Raw genomic sequence first — 23,828 nt, forward strand, 5'->3', positions numbered from 1 at the left:
TTTACCAAGTGAGATTTAAAAGGCGGTTAAATATAAGAAATGTTTAACTTGTGAAAAGCGGATTTTTCTTTGTCACATATTAAAAGGGACTAATGCTAATGTTTCAAAATCTCAACCATTTAAATAATTAAAAAAAAAAGATTCAAATATAAAATATTTTACAAAGACAAAAATAGTAAAATGACAAAATTATAAACTAATAATTGATTTTATACCAAATATTGAAAAGTAAAATGGAAAAGAGAAATATTTGATTACCCAATAATCTTCGGTAAAGAAGTTTACGCACTAACGTGGTTTAATGTAGTCGTTAAATTGTGAAATTATTTTTACTATAAAGTAGATATTATGTGATATATTAAAATATATCAGTATATGATTATTTTTTTTTTGTATAAAATTTATGTTTAGACCTAACGTTTCTAAAAAATAAGAAAAAAAGTATTAATTTATATAAGCTAACTATACCCAAAAAAATATAAAAAATGATAATAGAAAATTTGCCGTCTCATAATGTGATACTCTATATGATAATGATATTGGTAACTAGTGAATGAGATTCCATATTACTTGAGAATGAGAAGTTCTTGCTCTTTATAATAGAGAATTCGGAGTTTCGAACCCAAAATAATATAGAGAAATGATAGTTACAGTCGTGAGTGTGCAAGCACTGTGCAATCATTTTGAAAAAAGTAAATAAATACGGGATCTACATGAAAAAATAATAATTTTTTAATTGTATATCTTACTCTTTTTTATAGCGATTACATGCCGCTTATGTATTTTACAATTACATGTAGCATTATACAATAATATAATAGAGAATTCGGAGTTTCAGACCCTGACCCGGTCCCGGTGGACACGGATCTCACCAAATAACCCCACCTACGGAAACAGCGTAGTTATACATCACGGTCAACATTTACTCCCGATGGACAGAAAGTAAACACACACATAAGTTCATGAAACTCTCTCTCTCTCGTTTTTACCTCTGATATTATTTTAAAGACGACCAGGCCAGACTTTTTGATTCCGAGATCGATGGCGGAGCAGCTTACGGAGGAGCAGATCGCTGAGTTCAAGGAAGCCTTCAGCCTCTTCGACAAGGACGGCGATGGTATTTTCTTTATTCCTTTCTTCCTATATTTGTGTTAGTATTCATTTTCTCCTCCTTCGTATGGAAGATGGGAAGTAGAGAAACTAACTGGCTTATACCTTGTATCTTTTCTTCTTGTTTTTATGTTTTTGGCGGTTTTGATATTATTATTCGGACTACTCTTTTTTTGGTTGCGATGTTGTAATATTTCGTAATTGAGCATGTTCTGGATGGTTTTTGTGAACGTGTTAGACTCGTACTCGGACTTCAGATATTTCTCGCTTCAAATACAATTGCGTTGTTAATATATTTCCTTGGTGAATCTCTGAGCAGTGTGTGAAAATCTGTATTATTATGTTTGAGGAGTTCTGTTTCTTTAGAGGCTTGCCATTTTGATGCAATTTAAAATAGTTTAACATTTAATTGACATATTTAAGTTATTCGTCAATGTTGTGACTTGTACCAAAAATTTAAGTTGATGGGAAGGTGTATATTTTATTATTTAATTTTTATGTTCACGCTCTCCTCACGTATGAGCCAGACTTTTTCTTAATGAGTGGCCTAACACGTAGAATATTTAATTAAATAGACTTAAAGTGTAAGTCAAAATTCAAACTCAAGTTCTTTGCTTTAATATCATATGAAATCATCACTTATCTCAAAATCTTGAGCCAATGCTAAGAGGAAGAATTTATTTTTTCATTTTTATCTTAACAAATGGATTGCTTGTTAATGATTTTTTAGAATGGCAGGTTGTACATGTGTTTAGCTTTTCAACAAATTTGTGGAGCAGATTTTGTTTTCTAAATGGCTTCTGAAAAGCACGCAGGCATTGCATCTTGGTGGGGCCAATCTTCAGTGGTGTTTCAGCTTTTAAAAAAACAAAAGCTACTTGCATCACGTTTCACTAGTCAAAGATGCTCAAGTGTTTCTCTAGTTTTGTGAAACTGCCTTTGAGAAGTGGGCCAAGAATGGCAGCTTTTAAAAGGCAGAAGCTACGTGTGTTGTGTTTAGTATACCTAATGTTTTTTCAACTTTTTTTCAATGTTATGAAGTGGCTTCTGTTTTTAGGCAGTTTTTAAGAAACAGCAAAACGTTTCATCTTTGTGGTCTTTTCCACGGGTGCTTGAACATTTAAGTGGTTTTTTTCCATTTAAGCGGTCCAAGATTTGGCCATCATTTAAAACCAGGAGCTATATTTAAAAACTAATATGTTCAGTTGTTAATCTCTTAATCTTTCCTCTGAAGACAACGATGGACCTATAGATGTATACCATTGTGACATGCTGTATGTCTTGTTATCAACATTTTTATTTCCGTTGAAGCAATAATATGAGTTTGGAATGGTATTGATAGAGAGCTTTTTGCTGTCTTATTTGCTTGTAAAGGCTGCATCACTACGAAAGAGTTGGGAACAGTCATGAGATCTTTGGGACAAAATCCTACTGAAGCTGAACTGCAGGACATGATCAATGAAGTTGATGCTGATCATAATGGCACAATTGATTTCTCTGAGTTTCTGAATTTGATGGCACGGAAAATGAAGGTGAGTTCAGTTCTCTGTCCATCAATGTCATAGTGCTTACCTCACTCAGCACGAGACTACTTTCTACAATTTAATTGGTTTCACTTCTGGCATATGAAATTTCTGTGCTAAACTACTTATCGATGTCTTTCCAATCAATGTGCTGCACGTTCATCTTATTAGTCTGTCCATATTTGACCAGCTGCTTAGTGGTGATGATGACTTGCTACATAACAACTCATTTGAAAATGGACTGGCATCTGTGTTTGGACAATTCTGCCCATCATTCACCCGGTTGATTGAAAATTACTCATCTGAGATTTTATTTGTGAAATCCATCATGTTGATTCATAATTATGGACCACAACGTAACTTTTATTGTCTGCTCAATTCGGCTTTTGATTTTTAACTGTTTCGTTGGAGCTATGGAATCTGAATTTTTGTTACATACCAAAATGAGGAAAATACAAGCGATGCAGAACACCCCAAACTAGCTTGTTTGGTCAAACATGATTGTATCAATTTCTTTTCTCCTTTCAAGGATACTGATTCTGAGGAGGAACTCAAAGAAGCTTTCAAGGTGTTTGACAAGGATCAGAATGGCTATATTTCTGCTGCAGAGGTAAATTATAACGCGAATTTGTTTCTCTCTTTGTTGTTGTTCTCAACATTGTTTGAGGACTATATATAATTCAAAACCTATGTTAAATTTCTGCAACTGATCCTATGTGTGCCTTTGATTCTTTACTGCTTTTGGGATCTTTGTTCAGCTTCGGCATGTGATGACCAATCTTGGGGAAAAGCTGACAGATGAAGAAGTGGATGAGATGATACGAGAAGCAGATATGGATGGTGATGGTCAGGTGAATTATGAGGAATTTGTGAGGATGATGCTTGCAAAGTGATCTTTGGCAGATGTTTCTCGTTCACAAGGTAGGGATACAAGACATAAGTAGTTAATGTAGGACTGCTGGTAGTATCTCGAGTAAGACTTCTGTTGTTGTATTGTCCATAAAGTATTTGTTGGTACTGACATGGATTTGTAAACTGGCATGCTTCATTTTACATGTTTTTTTTTTTCCCTCATATGATCGTTTTAATTTACTCCGTGGCATGACTTTGGTACTGATGTTTTTACAAAAGAAGATAAATAAGAACATTAATAGCAATATTCTGTTGTTGCTCTGGAAAAGTTCGTGGTGCCATAGTTATTAGAAATAGAACATCCTCATGCTGCAGCATTCAATCTTCTTGTGCAATAATTATTTTAAAATCTCTGCCCTTTGCAGTTTTCCTTTGTTGCTGTTTCAAGAAATTTCACACGACAAAAGATGTTTGTTTGTGTTTAAAAAAACATGCATGATGCCCTGTTTGGAACTGGAAAAAGCTATGTTCTTATTGTTAGTTGATGCTTTCTGTAGTACTTTTTGATCCTAGATAAATCGCTCCAATCTATCTCCCTGGGATTTTGTTTTTCTCGTAATTCTGGAGATTATACTTCAATCGATGTTAAAGGAACAAATTGGCACTGTATATCTTGCCCTAATAATTTAACATGAAAGAAACAAAGAGAAATGGAATGCTTTAGCCACAAAGCTATGTCAAAAAAGTAAACTCCCAAATTAACGTTGTTTCATGTGCTATGTCATATTAAAAAAGTTATTTTTATTATAAAGTAGATTTAATGTATCATATGAGTCGTAAACTTTATGTCAATTTATAAATTTATTTTTATGAAATTGTTCTGTGACTGTCGCACTCCTTTGATTCAAATATTTAAATTAGGACAAAAATACAAATTACATTTGGGCTTTAGATGAATGGCATTTGTCATTATTTTGACTGGCAACTAAATAGCCCTTATTGGTTACCATTCCCGATAATAATCCACAATATTATGGGTCACTTCAAACGACCTTTTTTGACCCATTTCTGTGGTTGAATAATTTTTCAGTAAGCTTCATAACTTTGAAAGTTGGGGTTCGGCCTTCTTTCTAGGGAGTTCAACACCATTAATATTGATAACCTTTTCATGCTATATATAGTTCAACATGATTTCTATGTCACATGATTTTATTATATCTTACACTACAACATAGTCTAGCAATTCAGGCCGCCAGCCCAATAACAACTAAAAAAAAAAAAAAATCGTAAAAATCATTTATAATCTAACTATACCTAATAACAAAACAATAGTGATTTGAAAATCTTGTAATATTTCGCCTAATAAGCATGAATCAATCGATTCATTCTAAGTTTTACCGAATTAGCATTGTTCTAAGTCATTTCGGTCGATTTAGCCATAGTTTGGTTTCACAAATCTTTCAAACTCATATCATCTTCTATGAACATCCAAATACTATTTAAACACAAACATTTTTCAATTTTCAATTTTTAACTTTTTCATCTAACAATTACTCATTACAAATTTCTCAATTTTCAAACAAAACGTAAAAAATAATTCAAACTTTTTTGAATTTTAAAACAAAAATTATATTAAAAAATTATATTCTAACCTTCTTTTAACTTTATAATTTTTTTTATTTAACCTTTTTTCTCTCATTTTTCAAAACTCTATAAAGCATCTTAACTCAAGTCTCATTTGGTTATACAAATGAGATGAGATGAGAAATTTGTGAATAGTAGTGAGATAATTTGTGATTAGTAATGAAATAGATTGAGTTAAAATTTTTATGGAGTTTTGAAAAAAGAAAGGAAAAGTTATTTCCATCGATTTAGTCTGATTTTATCCACTTGGTTGTAGGGGTATCAAATCTTGTTAAAGGGTCGTGTTCGTGTTCTGTCAAAATATGTATATTATACTATATGGGTCAACCCTAACCCGACCCGTTAAGCTTATCGTGTCAAAATCTCAAACCCTAACACGACCCATTAACATAACAGGTCGTGTCGTGTCAACCCGTTTTGATCCGTTTATGTAAATTGGTTGAATAGACTCGAAATTAATCCGTTTGACCTAGTTAAGTTTAGCATAATTTTATATAAATGTTAAAATCATAATATTTATAAATTAATATAAAACTAACTACAAGTCTAAAATTTAAATCCAAACAATAAAAATATTAAAATTAAAATCCCCACAATTTTATTTTTAGATATAACTTTCTAATGGGTCATAACGGGTCAAAACGGTTTGACTCGTTGAGCAATCGTGTTTTAACAGATCAACTCATTTTGACTCGAACTAATTAAGGCTAAACCCTAACCCACTTCTATCATGTCGTGTTCGTATTGAGTTAACAGGTCGTGTCACATATTACCATCCCGACTTGGTTGTTCTTGATCAATTTGTTTCTATTGGGGTTTCCTCCATTTTTTATTGGGTTCAGATGATCAGTACAAGCTTTATTTAATTGGATTATTCACCTAATAACTAACTTAGTAATATTAGCTACAAGTTTTAAATAGACAAGTTTCATACAAATTTTTTATTAAAAAGTAGATCCCACTAATAAAAAATAAATTTTTTTGATATTTTTTTAAAGTAGTGTCTACTTCTTTACAAGAATTTGCATGAAACTATTTATATATTTGAGACTTTGGACAAATCATTTTTCTAAGTAATAACAAGCTTGCTAGCTGTACTCGGATTAATTGCACAACCTTATCTGCAGACGACTGACAGAATATTAATGTCTTTCTTTCCCCCACAAACTTATGCAAATTGCAATATGTCTCTTTCTATATATCTTGATCCCTTCAACCGAAGACCGGACCTATTTCATTTCCCTCATCCTCTATGATTGTGCCCTTGTACTGGTAGTAACCATGGTATACATAGTACAAATTACGTGACATTAATATTTGATCATATATATGAAATATACAAACAAACAAAGAAAAAACCAGAAACAGCAACTTCAAATTAAGGACGATCATCACATACGTACGGTGTTGATTCTCATTCATTGAATCCCTCCCCATTATTATTTATAATTCACGCAAGGAGTTGTAAGGTGTACAGACATGGGCTACCTTTATCATGGGATATATATAGATATAGATATAGATCATGTATCAGTACTCATCGATCCCATTAATTTTACCCTTTTTTATACTTGAAATTAAATCTTGAAAACCGGATCAAAATGTCATATGCTATGATCATCCTAACCCAAATGATACTACTGCATGCCCTAATTAATCCTGGAAAGCCAAAGTTTTGCCTAGAAAATCATGCATGTGGGAGAAACAAAAAGAAAGTAGAAAAAGAAGTAACGCAGATATGCATCTTTTCCTTAGAAAATTAGGATAAATTACAACCAAACATATAAAAGAAGATATGAAAAAAATAAAGTAGATCAATTAATAAAATTATAAACTTTCTTTCCTCTCTCTCTCTCTCTATGGATTGAATCCTCTCCCAGAAGTAGTAGTAGTACTACTACTACTGCTGAGTGAGAGATGAGGCATTGCCAGTAGAAGCAGAAGAGGGGGATGAAGAGTTTTTGTGGTTGTGCATCCAAACTTTGAACACCTGCCTACTCACCCCAACTCTTCTGCAGAACCTCTCAATCTCTTCGTCTAGATCCTTTCTCTGTAGCTTCCATCCCAGCTTCTCTGCAAAAGCCAGCATCTTCTCCTTCTGATCCTCTGTAAACTTTGTCCTGAATCTCTTCTTGCTGAAGCTGCTTCTCTCTGCAGCCTCCCCCGACTCCACCATCGCCATGACCGCCTGCCGCCCACCACCGCCGCCACTGTACTCCATGAGATCGGTTGTGGTCGTCTCGGGGTCTCGGCCGCGGCTGCTGTAGCTCAGTCCTGATCTCCCATGGTGGGTGGGTATGTACGTGACCTTGCGGTGGAAGTTGCGATGGCAACCACATGCTGCGCATTGGAGGCTACCTGGAGAGGTGTCATCGAGTGTAAACTCTCCACAGCCGTCTGTGGCGTAGCTTCCGAGGTTGGCTGCATGGTTTCTCAAACACTCTCTGTATAGATCATTTGTGCTCTGATCTGCCTCCATCTGATCTCTCTCTCTCTCTCTCTCTCTCTCTCTCTCTCTCTCTCTCTCTCTCTCTCTCTCTCTCTCTCTCTCTCTCTCACACACACACACACACACACACACACACACACAGCTTTTATTCTCTCTTCCTTGGTGCATAGATATTAGATAGGATATATCAAACTGCCCACGCTTGTCGCAATTCATAGCTTTTTATCTACTTGTGCTGTGTAGCATCATGGCTTTCATTGCTACTTTTCACCCACCCAATGCAAGTAATTGGAGTCCTTTTACAGACAGTATATATTGCAATTAAAGGAGAAATTTTGATACTTTCTTGACATTAAATAGCATTAATATAGGCCATGAACTTCAATTAATCATAATGTTGATTATTTTTTTAGTTCTATTACATACAAATCGATGCGTTAATATACTATTTGTTGTGAGATTAAACGTTATAGTTATAAAAAATATAATCAAAACATCATTTTTTTTTTTTTTTTTGCTAGTTGATGTTGAATAGTGCTTCTCATGTGTTAATAACATGTTGAGTAATGAGTATATCAAATAAGTAGACTCGTAAATTAATTTTTTTTCCTTAGCAAATGTGATATCGATCGGACTAATGAGCATTTGTAAAGGATTATTTGTGACTATTTATGACGAAAATAGATCATTTTAACAGGAAATAATTATTTTCGTAAAAAATAACTGACCACAAATAATAATTTTTCTTGTAATGATATTCTTTTTTCTTTCACATTTGGGGCGAAAAAACTTAGTTTTAGGTTCCCCTTTTATCATCTATTTACTATTTTAACAACATTATCTTGGACTAGTAAGTAATGATAGCAAAATAAGATCGTGCTTAAAAGAAACACATTATTTAAGCAATATTTACCTTTGTAGCTAAATAAAATCGTTTTCTTTAGATAAGGCGGCCTTTGGGAAGGGGTCCCCGAGAAGTAATAAACATGATTAATTTAACAAGAACTTTAATTTTTTATTATACATGTTAATTTATATGAACAAATTTTGAGACAATGGTTGACTTTGAAATCAAAGTTCTCATCCCCTAGATAGCTAACCTTATTGTGGTATTAATGCCTTGATCCATCGACCTTAGAATAAATATGGGAACAATTAGTACTTCTCATTATTTATATGTATACACACGATAGATGAGAAGTGCTACGTACCGCTACAGATTAGAGATCTTTTAAAAGTAAATTTATAAATTGATATGATCACTTTATATGATGCATTATACATACTAATTTACATTATTAAAAGTAATTTTATAATTTAACATATCACATTAAATCATGTTAGTATGCATATTTACTTTTAAAGAACCTTTTTATAATTAAAGTATTTCTATTGATACGAAAAATAAATAAAGAAATGAATCTCATCTTTGTCGAGCAAAGGCTAGTCAATGAAATTTGTAGCCAATCCCTATAGCATCCCATCACATGGCATATATTTATATATTTTGGAGGAGATCGAAAATGCTTGAGCTTTTATTTTTATTTTTTTATTAATTTTATGAAGGGAATATATATAGTTGGACGGTCTCTTGGTTCATGAACCCTAACAAGTCAATATTATCATAAATTAAATATATTTTATAAGACATGAAGGAGTACTTCATGTGTCCCAATTAAACCCTAGCTAGCTAGCATGCACTTTCGTACGTTATATATTAACAAAAAAACATTGGTTTCCATTGTCAAACATATAAAACTATTCATTACGTGGGCCCCTGAACGGTATAGGTTTTTGCCAATTAGAGCATTAATATTGGATTAGCTATCCTATTCTTTAAATTTTGACTAATATATAGCTTTTTCATTTTTAACTAATCATTCAAAACTTGAAGTCTACATTAGATTAATCATCACACTCTCTATAATAATAAAATATTATTATTTATATTTTTTTAATTAATTTATATTTTATTTTTATAATCTTCAATAACCTTCAACAATTATATTTATTTTCATTTTCACAATCTAACAATCTATAATATAATAATCTCATATGTATATAGATGATAAAATCTCATATGAATAAAAACCTCATATCTATAATATAATAATTTCAAAAAGTACTTTTAGACTTGCTATAGTTCTTTTCATATTTGAAAAGAAGAATAGATTTACTCTAACTTATAGTTTGGATGAAAACAATTTAACTAATTCAATATGGAGTAAATATAGATGATATTTGTTAAATTTGAAGATAAAAAAGTATTTGACTAATTCAATACCAATGCTCTTATAATTCATGTCGACTGGATTATTAATGCTGAGAAAACAAAAAAATAAAGTCGTTGGGAATTTCATTATTAATTATCACATGCGGCCAGTACTCGATCACCTCCCCTTTATTATTATTATTAATTTTTTTTTGTACATTTGTGTAATTTTTTTTTTTGAGAGATGATATTTGTAATTTTAATGAATGTAAATTTCGTATATTTTTTTAAAAAAAGTAGATAAATTTCGGATTCACATGATCAAAAATGATTTTTTAATAATGAGACCTCACTTTTTTTCAAAATAAATATACGGAATTATACACCTTAAAACTGTATCAACTAGCAAACATTACTTTTTGTTTTACTAAGTTTTTGTTTTGCATTTTGCCTCAGAAATTCTCTGCTTAAATCTCAAGTTGTACTACATAAATATACACATATTTACTGATAATTACATTTTACTTGGGCCAAAACCTGTGTCTTACTGTCGTAGCACCCTACCATGCATATATCGGTTTGCATGTAATATAGTAGTTATGAGTACCAACGCTACTTGCACGAAGGTTCCACTTTAAAAAAAAAATAAAAATAAACATAATCCTTTATGACTAAGTAATGCTACGTACATACAGTATTAATTTTAAAGCGTGTAAATTTTGAGCAATACTCATTTTAAAAAAGAATGATCTGAAATTTATCATTAAAAAATTAATTTTTTATGTGGATCTCATATTTACTTACTTTTTATAAAAAGTGCGCGAAACTTACAAAGTATCCTAAGACTCTAAATATATATCATTTCTCAAATTATAAACAGTGCTCTCATTTTAGTGCTCTAACCGTTGATAGAGAAAAAAAAAAAAATAGGTGATACAAGAAGCCATTTGACACGATCTTATAAAACATAAATGAATCTTAAGAAATTAATTGCACATTTTAATTTTGTAATGATTTGAATAATTACTGAAGTACAAAATATAAATTAATACAAAATAATCAAGTATGGGTTTGGTTGATTATAAGTTTTCTAAAGAAGTGTTTTAATTATGCCATAACATGATCATGCGAAGTGTCTTGGAATGTTTTTAATTATATTGTAGCATAAAGCTGTAATTAAATGGTATTTGGTAAGTGTTTTGTGAAATGATTTTAATCCAAAGGTTGGGGAGATTAATAACCCTCACCATGGGCATTGGGGATCTTCTAGTTTAAAGACTGGTTTGGAAACATAACTGTTCTCGTGTATTTTAAGATATTTTCAAATATTTTATTTCAAAATACAACTCAAACGTAAAATATTTTTTAATTTCAAATCTACATTTTTTTTATTTAATTATTACAACTTTCTCAAATTTGTAAACAAAACACAAAAATCAATTAAATTTTTTCAAATTTGATAACAAAAATAATATTAAAAACTTATATTCTAATAATATTTTAATTTTATAAAATTTTTAATCAATTTTTTCTGTTTCATTTATCAAAATCTAATAAAATATAATATATAACTCAAACATTTTATTAGTACTCATATAAACTACTTTGCTAATGTCTCACCACAAGTACTCATTATTCAAACATTCTAATTATAACTGTTAGACTACAAATAGGCAAGGAAGGCAGATCAATTATGGTAAGAAAAGGTATTGAGCTGGATGGGGATGGGTCCGGGTGGATTAGAGATCATCGATCGAGCATGATCATCGTGTGGAGTACTGAAACTGAGTGGCGGAAATTTGCCGGGAAAGGGATCAAAAGCTTTCCTGTTGATGTTTCAGCAAGCTGCTGCCTCGATGACCATATGTCGGAATAATAATAATAATAATGTTGTTGGCTCTCAGAAGCATTGCTTTTGTCTGCTTTTCTTCCCACTGATCAGTGTCTTGTCATTTTTGATAAACGGCATTATGTACAGTGGAAGACTGCAAAGGAATAACAATGACGCAAGCTGATTGAGTTAAGGCTGCAAACTCTGGCTCACGGAGGATATTATTGGGGCTAGCATTCAGCTTCAAACAAGGGCAACAACACATTCCAAACTTTAAAAAATATTGGAATTTATAAATAAATAAACAGATAAATGAGTTTTGTAACTTGATAATCTTAATTATATAAATATAATCTCATAAATTTATATTATTTATTATATTTATTTGATAATAAAAATAATTTTACAATTTTATAAATTATGTCAAATTATTTCAATTTGGTAAATTAATTTTATATAGTTTTTTTATAATTAAAATATTTCTCTTAAAAACTAATAAATATAACATAGAAGAAAGAGAAGAGAACGTAATGAACCTGTTTTTATTTATTTATTTATTTACAATCATAAAAGTCAATTAACTACCAAGTTCCTAAATAGATAATGGTAATAAGTAGTCTGCCATAATGGGCTATTAGCTTGATTAGGAAATTTCCTAATAAAATACCTAATTAAGGAAATAAAACCTTGGGTACTAGATACCTCCAAATTTATAAATATTAAGATTGAAAATATTTTTAATGATAAAAAAAAAGGCATCCACTTGTTAAGGCTTTGATACCACTTGAACATATTGCATGAAAGGTACTTGTCAAAAGAAAAAAGAAAAGAAAAGATATTGCACGAAAAGAGAAAAAAGGTCTTTGCATTATTAAATCCTATTATCAATCAAGATATTGTGGAATTTAAGTCATAAATAATCTGAAATAGATCCTTATCAGCATGTATATTGTTAACATCGTGTTTCACATACTTTTAGGTCAGGTTTCGACAATTCAAATTTTCAAAATTTAGGTCTACAAAAAATAGGAAAGAAAGCAACTGGGAGAAGGCGGCCTTGAGGCTGGGGAGTCTCCGATATCAAAGTCAGTAAATTCTCTTGAAAGTTTGTAAATATGTGAGAGAGTCTAAGGCTCAGAGGCATTCTCGTATCTGAGATTTGTTAATTATACCATGAGTCTGGGGAGGGGACATATCGTGTCTGTCCTTACGGAGTCCGTGCTTTTCATGTTGTTCCTTCTGTCAGAACCCTTTAATACGGCGTGACTCAAGTAATGGTGCCATTAATTCGGCATGGTTCCCCGACCTTGCTTTCTTCCTTTGTGAGCAGTCGATGTTTCCATGTCAATAAATCGAGGGTTTTTCATATTTCCCACTATGTCTTGTACAAGTTCCTATGACCAAAGTGTGGCTGAGCCTCATCAGGCAAGCCTGTCCACCGACCACTTGATTACTTTCCCTTGTAAGCACCTTGCTTCAATGGTGGCCTTTGGATCCTGTGATCAAATATTGGGACAAGGCCCAGTGGGTTTTGTGAAGTGGAAAAAATTCCTTTATAGTTATCTCGTCAATTCCTCTCAGACAGGTCTGAGGGAAATTCTTCCTTCACTCCCTTAGTCTCTGTGCTGCAAGACTACTCAACTTCTTTTATTCTAAGCCTTGCAACGATTGGTCTTCAGCTTTTATGGCTACTTTGTGACAGTTCTGTTCTGCATTGAATGTGGTGTGTAGCTTTTTAGAGAACTAATTATGAAAGAATTGTAATTGCAAAAAACCCATGTAAAATTTGTCTAACAAAAAAATGATCCTTTACTTATAAAGGGCTAAGATTTCAATTCGATCCTTGAAATGATTGACCTTCGCATGGAGAGGGCTATATATTAAATGAATAAAAGAGTAATGATATATACACTATACTTCCGTTCCATTTTTATCTCATTATGTAAGATGTGACACGTTTATCACTATTGGATGGTAAAAAATATTCAATAGTGATAATTAATATGCCACATTTTACATAGTGGGATGGTAATGTGGTGTATAGAATTTTTTCTCATAAATACTATTAACTTTTGGGATATAAAAAACAATACAATCAAATTGAGTAAAGTATTTATAGAAAGAGAAGTGATATTTATAGTCTCAAGCCTACATACTCTTTTTAGAAAAAGTAGATAAATTTGAGACTCACATAAAAAAAAAATTTATTTTTTTAACATTAATAGCTTTACTTTAAACATTAATAACTAACTTCTTTGTTAAAAATAGGACTTAAAAATGGGAGATATACATATACATACATATATATATATATATAATATACATTATATATATAATTAAGCTTTTCTAGAATTGCACTTCTCATTAATGGAGAGGGTATTTAATTATGCTCAGAGAGAGAGAGAGAGATAATCAGGGCATTTTAATTTCTTCTGTCTCTTATCTCCTGGCTAGCTAGAGTTTGTTAGTTCGTTCTCTTATTGATACGTGGAGATGATCAAGTCAATACCGATTCAATTAATCTTGTCGGTTAACATGATTATGAAAAGTGAAAACCCACTTGCCTGTTGTTTGATTTTTCTTTTTTATTTTATAAAAAGAAAAGATGAAAGAGAGGTTTTGTTCAACCCTGTTTAAATTTTAGAGTTTCTAAAGAGACAAATAAACACATAAAATGAATTTTAAAATACTTATCAAGTAGGCTTTTTACCATTTTATCCAATTGCAAAAGCTACATAAAATGAGTTTGAGAATCCTTCTTTTCATTTCTCTTCTGCCATGAGTTAGTTCCAACACATACTTCCCTCCCAAAGGCCATGAATGAAGATGTCTCTCACCTTCTCCATTTAGATTAGGGGTGGGGCCGGTTGCCCACATCTAGTCTACTCGGGCCACATTTGAGGCAAGCGGGACTGTCCGCCCGCATTCGACTAGCGAACAAGTCGTGAGCTCCAACCCCCTCGAAAAACAAGGGGTGGGTGCCAAGTGGGGCACTATCCCGCCTGGGTTTTACTTGCATGCCCAAATTAAGATATATAGTACATATATTTAAACAAAATTAATGAAACGAAGTCGTTTCAAATTTCGTTTTGTTTTAGGCTAAAAAAAAAAATGTTTCCCACGCTCGTTGTTTTATTTTAGGTTAAAATAATTAAAAAGGTTACCCCATTCTCCCGTCGCATACACTTCTGTCTTTCCTCTCTCTCTTTTGCCTCATCCTCTCTAGCCACTCGGTTACTCGCTTCTCGACCTCTCGCTGTTGCTACAACTTGGTCTCCCAAATCTAAATTTTAGACTCAAGAAAACGCACTTTGTTATAGACTTATAGTTATAGTAGCCTTTCTTATGAGGGATACTATAGAAGTTCTCAATAATTCTCTCACTATATAGTGAAACCAAACCATCTATAGAGTGACTCATTTCTTAGCCAACATTACAATCGATCCATTGATAATTATAATAATAAAAATAATAGTAATAATGACAATAACAAAATGAGATCGGGAGTACCATTGTGTGGTCCCAATTTCCCCATCTTTATATGTCCCAATATTTTAATCTATTTTTAGTTGCTTATCAGTTTAGTTTTTATTCATTGGGGTAGTTGTAAGGTTCTACAACCCTCACCTTGGTGCACCTTATCTTGCCTAAAAAACTATTTAAAAAATAAAAACTATCATGTGAGATAGCCCATGGACTCCACGTATGCAAACTTATCTAGAGTACTCGATCGATCGATCTTCTTGTCGGGTATCCTAAACATAACAGGCAGTATGCTATGTATTGTGTCCACATTTGAGTATGGAGAATCAACCTCCAATTGTCCTCTCTCTCTCTCTCTCTCTCTCTCTCTCTCTCTATATATATATATATATATATATATATGTATGTATATATTACCCGAGTCATGGGAGAGATGGACAGTTTTACCAAAAGCTTAATTGGCCTCTACCGTAAAAACCTGTGAGACTTGTACCTAGTATATATTACTCATTTTTCAAAATTAAATTTTTAATTTTTTTTTAGAAAAAAGAAATGACTTCCTTCACTATAAAGAAAAATACTTTAACTACAAAATTAAATTATATAAAAATAAATTCATAAACTGACGCACTTGATGGAGAGTAATTCATATATTCATTCAAATAGAGAGACAAAATTATGGGATGTCCTGAGTTCTGACATAGTGATTTACTACATAGTAAGGTAACAAAACTATTCTCAAATATTCTTAAACTATTTTATTATTAATCATATACTATTTCTTACTATTATATTACTATTCACAAATATAAGATATGCTTTAACATCAAACGCAACCTCAAGCTCCATCAAATCACACGGGTCTAGATGCATATATTGCATGTGCAGTTAATACTTCACCTGAAACAAAGAGCATCTTTTGACTTCTATGTCTGTACTTCTCTAGAGAAGGAACATTAGTACTGGTTTCGCTCCAACTCTTTAAATCAGTTGCATGCATGAAGACAGCAAGGCCTCTTGCTAGCTAGGAAATGTGATATAAAGAATAAGGTAGGTTATAGAACCTAGTGGCTAGTGTTACGTACGTACAATATTGGTGCCGGCCGAGAAGAAACAAGGAGCATAAGAAAATTGTTCACTACAGAAACATATGCTTGGAGTCTTCTTCTTCGTAAAAAATATAATTTTTTTTTTAATTCTAATAAACCATTCATGCATCTATGTTTGAATGGAAGAAGAAAGAGATCAAAGAAGTTTGAAAATTGATAAAAGCAAAAACAATAGATGATCAGATTAATATTACAAGTAGTACCGTATAGTACCGTATTCATGTGTTCTCTATATACCATGTGATTTTGTAAAGAGGTAACCGAGCTATCTCATCATGATCATGAGATGCAATGGATCGAATGAAGCAAGCTGCAGTGAGCCCCTGAAGATCGAAGGTGATGATGATCATGATCATGTACAAATAAATATGTAGGTTCATTAACCAAACAGAAAAAGACACTCTCTCTCTCCGGCTTGAGCAAAATCAGTTGTTCAAACCCATCATGATTTTGTTCTAGGGACAATAACATCCAGTTCGTTTCCATGCATTGATCACTCGAGTCATTTGACAATGAAATCACGAAAATACGATGGATAGTTTATGGGATTAAAAAAAATGTTTGCTTGCATTACTATATTATATGAAATTTAGACTAAACATATTCGATCAGTTTGAGGAAATTCTAACTTGCTGTCGCTTGCACATCGGATGTGCATTTGGGACATCATGACCATGTCATGAGGGTATGGTATAAATTAACGAGTTCATGAACCCAATCAAATCCGAGTATTTTTAATGTTCAGTACATGAGAGAAACCAGCTAGCTACTTCGAGTACATCAAAGTGATTTCAACAACTAAAATAATAACATAATTAATAGCTAGCAGGTCAAACATGCCTAATGATTTTTCGTAGTACTATAGTTTATGCTCTTCTATATATAATCATATATTATTAATGGCATTTAATTAGGTGTGATGATCAAGAACGACTTGCTAGCTAGCAAGCTTGTGTAAATAATCGCAAGAACGTCCCAGCTCTACAATGATTTATTACAAAAATATTACTTAATCTTTGTTGGGGTATATGTGGAGGCTGGTTTTGGAGTTGAAAAATGTGTTTGTTGAAAGTTGGCTCGAGCCAAAGTTCGCTCGACATCACCTGACATACTGCTCGAGCGAATCTCAAGTCCGAGAGTTCACTCGAGTCCTGCTTGACACTCTGCTCGAGTGATAAGCAAACGCTAATGTTCTCTCGAGTTCCGCTCAAGCTAATATTCATTTAGCTGTTCGCTCGAGGCACGCTTGACATGCCACTTGAGCAAAGTACGCAATTTTGCTAGATTAGGGTTTCCACGTCGTGTGCTATATATTTGTCATATTTTGACATGTCTTGGACGGCCTTAAGCATATTTTGAGAGAGAACAATTGTCTAACGAGTGTATATTGTGTGAGAGAGTAAAAAATCTTAGAGAGTGTGAGTTGAAATTGAGTGATTGTAATCTCTTATAGTTAATAAGATTTATACAGCTCTGTGGAAGTAGGCAATTGACCGAATCACGTATATTGTGCGTCGAGTGTTTGATTGTGATTACTTTTACTTTATTTGCTATCGTTGATGTGTTTTTTTGTATGCATGAGGGCAGGCTGTTTTGGAGCAGGAGTACTTAATTAAACATGCATGGAGTTTATATATATATGGATCAGCTTAATCAGTTAATTAGCTCCAAAACGCAGATTTCGGTTTTTAGTTTTAGGTTCTGCAGATATTAATTGAAAGTGAAAGTACTGCAGGGTTTGTGTGCATGCATGGGGTGACCACACAATAACAGTCATGTGCATCCTGCTGCATGAACATCCTTGATGATCCTATGGTGACAGTTCCTCCGGAGGTGTGTGAAGCTACAGATCGACATCATAATCTTCATGTCAATATTGTTAACCTCAGACAAAGTTTAGAGTCGTTTTATTGTACTGATGATCTCTGCAATGTCTGTCTCGTTCTTTTTTGGTATTATTAATATTGCAGAACAAGGCTCTTAATTAATTGCATGTGTACACGTGCTTTTAGGGCATCATGCTGCATGGATTTGTTTCATGCATGCACCTGACCCAGTTTTTGACAATAATCCACACGGAACACCCTCAATAATTTACTTGACTGAAACACTTAAAACATACACAACCAACCAGCACAGAGATTGAGAAATTAGAACACTGAAATCTCAGAAGAAACATTTGTTTTTAAACTATAATATTGTGGGGCATGCAGTACGTTGTGGTTGGTGGCCAGGAAACCAGGGAAGCAAGTAAGTTCATGCATTTATTTATCTAATCGATCGTGCTTTGAAATGACTGGTTCAACATGACAGTTTGAAGGAGAAAGCTGTCCTTTGCTCATCGGACATTGGCATATATTGCTTGGCTGGAGAATCCACATCAGTCTCTAGACCTGGTTACAGAATCAAACACCAAACTGGCATTTTATAGGATACCTGGCCTCTATCTGTTGCATTGCCAAGTAATTATTTTCTAGTACTGATCAGTAGGAAGAACATTGAATTTGTTTTTGCTATAATATATATATATATATATATATATATATATATATTGTGTGTGAGATAAGGTTCATATATATAATCATGTCATTATTATTATTATTATTTTGTGAAGATTGCCCGTGATGATGAACGTCATAGTAATGAGTACACCTGTATTGCATATTGGCATTGTGTGCTGGCTGTGTTCATCACGTCTGGCTTACGGTTTAATTAGCACGGTACGTACTCTTTTCGCATCACTAATTCCCCATGTTCATTGAATGTCAATATGGTCGGATCTACAAGCTGATCATCATTTCAATCGCTAGTTCAATCACTAGATCTAGGGCACTGCATTTGTCATATTGATCGAGAGATATATTGGCAACTAAAGATCATTTTATTGGAATGGATACACTTGATGATTGATGCAAACCCAAATTGATATAAATCATTTGAAAAATAATCGTATTTGTTCGGTAGTGAATCTCTTACAAGATCAATTTAGATTAGTTTTGTTTCGTTAGAACGTACCTTACAATGGTGGGTAGCGTGCAGAGTAATTGCATGAACACTAACACACATATATATATATATATATATATATATATATATTATATAACACAAGTAATAGTTATTCAATATCACAGAACATACCATTTTACATGGTCAAAGGGCATGCAGTTGATTGTGGCGTGGCTGCTTTCTCCTTAAATTTGACATTTTTGGTGTTTGGAGTTGGGACTATTGGTCTTAAAGATCATGTATATATTGGAGATTATTAATCCTAACCAATTTGACCATTTCACACCAACTCTATCAGAAACAGTAGAAGGAAAATTACGATTATTTAACTGGACATTTCTACCAAGTCAGAAGCCAAAATAATGGGAAAAAAAATCCTCCAATTGCAACAAGAACCGTCTTTCCCAACTTCCATTCCTAAGATTTTAAACTTTTTTAAGAGGAAAAAAAATAGAATAATGCTACATACAGTCATAAAGTGCGCAAGCGACGCACAATTGTTTTGAAAAATAGTAGAGTCCATTATTAAAAAATTAGTTTATTTTTTTTCAAGTAGATATCATATTTACTCACTTTTTTCAAATGGATTGCGCGGCGCTTACGCACTCCACGACTGCAAATATCATTTCTCAAAAAAATAAAACCAAAACCCCAATTGAGACTTTGGCTTGTTTCCTTTAAGATTAGAAGAGAGAGAAATCAATCTGCTATAAAAACATTTCTGAAGCCAGCTGCTACTCCAGCAAACTCGTCATTCTTAAGATTTTCACTTATTTAAGTAATCCCTTTTTATGACCCTTTGAATTATGCGCCATTCTTCCTCAGCTGGAGAAAACTCGGGCTCAAGTTTCAACTTTCAAGGTGCAGAAGCCTTGAGATTTTTTGATGCTCTAGAATTGCATGTTTAGCATACAGCAGAAAGCTTGTTGAAATCTTCTCTATTCAGTGGGAGATAGCAATGACATGATGATAGGTCCATCTCAGCAATGGGACCGTTCAACTTTTATCCACATAACAGCCGCCTCGCTGTCTTCCACTCCCTTTTGAATAATACCAGCTTCAATGGGTACCAGAGAGTTTAAATTATAGCATATACAAATTTGAGTAGACTCAGTTATTTTTACAAAAAACCTATATCACCCTTAGAGAAGGTTGAACTATGGCATAATCTCTAGGAACTACTGGCAGCACATTTGATGACTTCTGCATCCTCTATGATACCGTATTTGACTCTACTTAGTTCACATGCTCAAACTTCTTTTCTTCAAGCAATTGAACACAAATATTCAGACCAGCAAGCACTAAGCAGAACTAAGCAGCAGCTTGTTTAACCTTTCTGCTTTCTGTTCTTGGATTTCCGGTCACTGCATAGTTCTCGAAGCAATAGGTTCAATGGTCACTTACACTTGGTTTCTGTCTACTTGTCTACCACTGGAAACACTAGGCTTAGTCTCTGCTATGAGAACAGGTTCTAACAGGATCAGGAGATGTAGAGAGAGTTCAATGGGATCCATATAGACAACTTAAAAGAGCCAACACTACCAAATCTATCTTGCATAAAGATAAAATCCTTTAGAACTCGTAGTTCAAGTCAGCTAAGACAAACCACTTGCAATTTGACCGGCAGGCAAACTTGTCAAAGTAATAGATCACAAGTTCTTTAAGGCTCCAGGAATTTGGTATAATATCACCTTGCCACAAGTTATCCAAATAAGTACATAGGTTGCTTCCACCGCCTGAATCATTTTTTCATTTTTTTTTTTTTTTCACAACCCAATCTGAATCCACATTACCAACGAGTAGGCCATAATCTGATTCTCCCTTATAAAGTTACTAAGAATCTCTATCGCAAGCCTCTAGCAAAACCTCTCAACTAAATATAGCCATGCCACTGCCTCATCCATTAATTTCTCAAGGCATAACCAAGTACCTGTTAGAACTCATCCATTAAATGGTTAAGACAGAGCACCAGGTCCAAATGGTTTTTCTATGGGATTCTTTCAATCATGTTGGGAGGTGGTGAAGGAGGATCTAATTAAAGTATTCTAGGAACTTTTCTTGATTGGAAAATTTGAGAAAATCCTTAATGCACATTTATTGCAACATTTCCTAAGAAGAGTGGGACATCGAAGGTTAAGGATTTTCGGCCTATTAGTCTCATTACAATATAATTTATAAGGTGCTTGCAAATCGCCTAGGAGAGGTATTGGGAAAAATCATCACAAAACCCCAAAATGCATTTGTAAGGAGTAGGCAAATTTTGGATTCGGTTCTCATCGCCAATGAATGCATAGATAGTAGACTAAAATCCGCCAATACAGGTATCCCAAGCAAGTTGGATATGGAGAATGCATATGATCATGTTAATTGGGACTTTCTACTCTACCTACTTGGAAGGTGTGGTTTTGGAGAGAGATGGTGTTCGTGGATCAGATGATGCATTTCAACGACAAAATTTTCAATTTTAGTGAATGGTAGTCCAATTGGTTTCTTCAGCAACTCCCGAGGACTAAGACAAGGAGATATGTTGTCCCCACCCCTCTTCGTTGTGGTTATTAATGGCTTTGTGACTAAATTCTCGATTAGTGACCCCAATAGGGGTACTCTTACCATTTCTTATTTATTGTTTGCAGATGACATAATAATATTTTGTGAGGTAGACCAGAACTAGGTTTGGGCATTAAGGACACTTCTACTATATTTTGAAGCTGCATTTGGTTTGAAAGTGAACTTTGACAAGTCAGAGTTGGTGCCAGTTGGCAATGTTCGTAATACTACCTGGCTGACACTCTTGGATGTAAGGTTTCCTCTCTTCCTATGCATTACCTTGGTCTCACGTTGGGGGTTGCCTCGAGGGCCAAATCTATCTGGGATAGAGTGATCGAGAAAATAGAATGTAGATTGGCTGGTTGGCTGGTTGGAAGAGACTGTACTTGTCCAAAGGTGACAAGATCACCTTGTCTAATTTACCAACGTATTTCCTTTACCAATTCCATCGAGTGTGACGAACCGGATTGAGAAACTTTATCGGAATTTCTTATGGAGTGGCATGGAGGATGGATTCAAATTCCATCTAGTTAATTGGGACAAGGTATGCTCCCCAATCTCATCTGGTGGTTTGGGAATAAAAAATCTAAGGACTTCTAATCGAGTCTTACTTGGAAAATGGTTGTGACGATATAATATGGAATCGGTAGCCTATTGAAGTTGGTGATTGATTGCAAATATGAAAATGTGCGTGTGTGTGTGTTGGGGGGGGGGGGGGGGGGGGGGGGAGGGGGGGGGGGGATTTTTACTCGTCACACTAGACTTGTGTTGGGAGATGGCTTTAGAAAAAAATTTGGGAGTAACCGTTGGTGTGGGAATAATGCCTTAAAGGAATCATTCCTTTCAGTTTTCCGTGTTGCAAGTGAGAAAGAAGCTTCAATGGCTGATCTAATAGTGATATATGGGGACTAAGTCCAATGGAACATTAACTTTAATAGGGCGGCCCAAGACTGAGAAGTTGGTAACTTTGAGGAACTTTTTAGTTCTCTTGTATTCCATGACAACATTGAGCACTCCAGGTGTTGACTCGTTGTGGTGGGTACTTGCATGTAAAGGCACATTCTCGATTTGCTCTTTCTATAAGTCTCTCACACAGTCGCAGAACATTCAGTTTCCATGGCGAAAGATTTAGCGAAACAAGGCACCTCCTAAAGTGGCATTTTTTGCTTGGACAACATCTCTTGGTAAGATTTTGATGACGGATAATTTGCGGAAGCATAGGGTGATTATAGTAGATTAGTGCTGCATGTGTAAAAAAACTAGCGAGACCGTGGATTATCTCTTACTGCATTGTGAGCTTGCTAGAGCACTATGGGATGATGTGTTTTGCAGACTAGACTTAGCTTGGGTTATTATGCTCGCCTCAGTGACAGTGTTGCTGGCCAGCTGGACAGTGCTAGGAGGAATCCCACAAATCAAAGCTATGTGGAAGATGATTCCTATCTGTATCCTGTGATGTTTGTGGCAAGAGCAAAATGATTGAATGTTCGAAGACAGGGAGCACACAATAGAGGAACTTAGATCTCTTTTTATTAGAACTCTATTTCTATGGGTCTTAGCTATAGATTTTAATGGCCCTGATGTTCATGACTTTCTTGTATCCCCTGTTTCTTCCTAGATGGGTGTTATTTCTTATATATCATCTTGTATCTTATGTATTTGGATTGTGCCTATTATTATTAATACAATCGTTTACTTAAAAAAAAAAAACTAGGACAGAAACTTGATATTTAAGAAGGAAAAGCCCTCCAAATTCATATAAAACCCACAGTACAAATGTTCTAACAACATATGAACATGTGTACTACAAATTCTATCACCACCTGACCACAACAAATGCCAACCAAAAACTACCATCAATTTATTATGTACAAAATAAACATGATAATCTGCCTCTTAACTCTACGATGGAAGCTGGCATGTCGCCAATCTACCAACATTTACGAAACTAGATGAACTATCCTCTCCCAACCCATACCAACAAAACAGCATCCCCTGAGCTAGACTCACAGCTAAATAGACTTGTAGTATACTTGCACTTCTTAAGGAGGGGGTCTGAGTT

At 33.8% G+C, this 23,828-nt stretch overlaps 2 protein-coding genes across 3 annotated transcripts; one reads left to right on the forward strand and one right to left on the reverse strand.

Annotated features, from left to right (window-relative positions):
• The first annotated feature begins 920 nt into the window (after positions 1-920).
• LOC121242753 (calmodulin-like) lies at positions 921-3,707 on the forward strand. Its single transcript, XM_041140700.1, has 4 exons — positions 921-1,117; positions 2,485-2,642; positions 3,163-3,243; positions 3,392-3,707. The coding sequence occupies exons 1-4, from the start codon at positions 1,042-1,044 to the stop codon at positions 3,524-3,526; spliced, it is 450 nt and encodes a 149-aa protein (XP_040996634.1). The 5' UTR covers positions 921-1,041; the 3' UTR covers positions 3,527-3,707.
• A 3,150-nt stretch (positions 3,708-6,857) lies between these two features.
• On the reverse strand, positions 6,858-7,849 carry LOC121241947 (zinc-finger homeodomain protein 10-like). 2 transcript variants are annotated; one of them, XM_041139807.1, is made up of 2 exons: positions 7,719-7,849; positions 6,858-7,637 (listed from the first exon to the last, which is right to left on the reverse strand). In XM_041139807.1, exon 2 carries the CDS (start codon positions 7,606-7,608, stop codon positions 7,030-7,032), a length of 579 nt encoding a protein of 192 aa, XP_040995741.1. In that variant the 5' UTR covers positions 7,609-7,637; positions 7,719-7,849; the 3' UTR covers positions 6,858-7,029. The 2 variants fall into 2 exon arrangements, with proteins under 2 accessions (XP_040995741.1, XP_040995742.1); XM_041139808.1 differs by having other exon boundaries at positions 6,858-7,645; positions 7,719-7,792.
• Positions 7,850-23,828: the final 15,979 nt, after the last annotated feature.

The sequence above is a fragment of the Juglans microcarpa x Juglans regia genome, chromosome 8D (genome assembly GCF_004785595.1).
Source record: "Juglans microcarpa x Juglans regia isolate MS1-56 chromosome 8D, Jm3101_v1.0, whole genome shotgun sequence".
Lineage (NCBI taxonomy): Eukaryota > Viridiplantae > Streptophyta > Magnoliopsida > Fagales > Juglandaceae > Juglans > Juglans microcarpa x Juglans regia.

What these genes read in the sequence shown, in the direction of transcription:
- LOC121242753 (XM_041140700.1), top strand. Translation starts at nt 1,042, where the DNA reads ATGGCGGAGCAGCTTACGGAGGAGCAGATCGCTGAGTTCAAGGAAGCC. An exon ending in CTTCGACAAGGACGGCGATG is followed by an intron (nt 1,118 to 2,484) that starts GTATTTTCTTTA and finishes TTGCTTGTAAAG; the next exon opens with GCTGCATCACTACGAAAGAG. An exon ending in TGATGGCACGGAAAATGAAG is followed by an intron (nt 2,643 to 3,162) that starts GTGAGTTCAGTT and finishes TCTCCTTTCAAG; the next exon opens with GATACTGATTCTGAGGAGGA.
- LOC121241947 (XM_041139807.1), bottom strand. Translation starts at nt 7,608, where the DNA reads ATGGAGGCAGATCAGAGCACAAATGATCTATACAGAGAGTGTTTGAGA.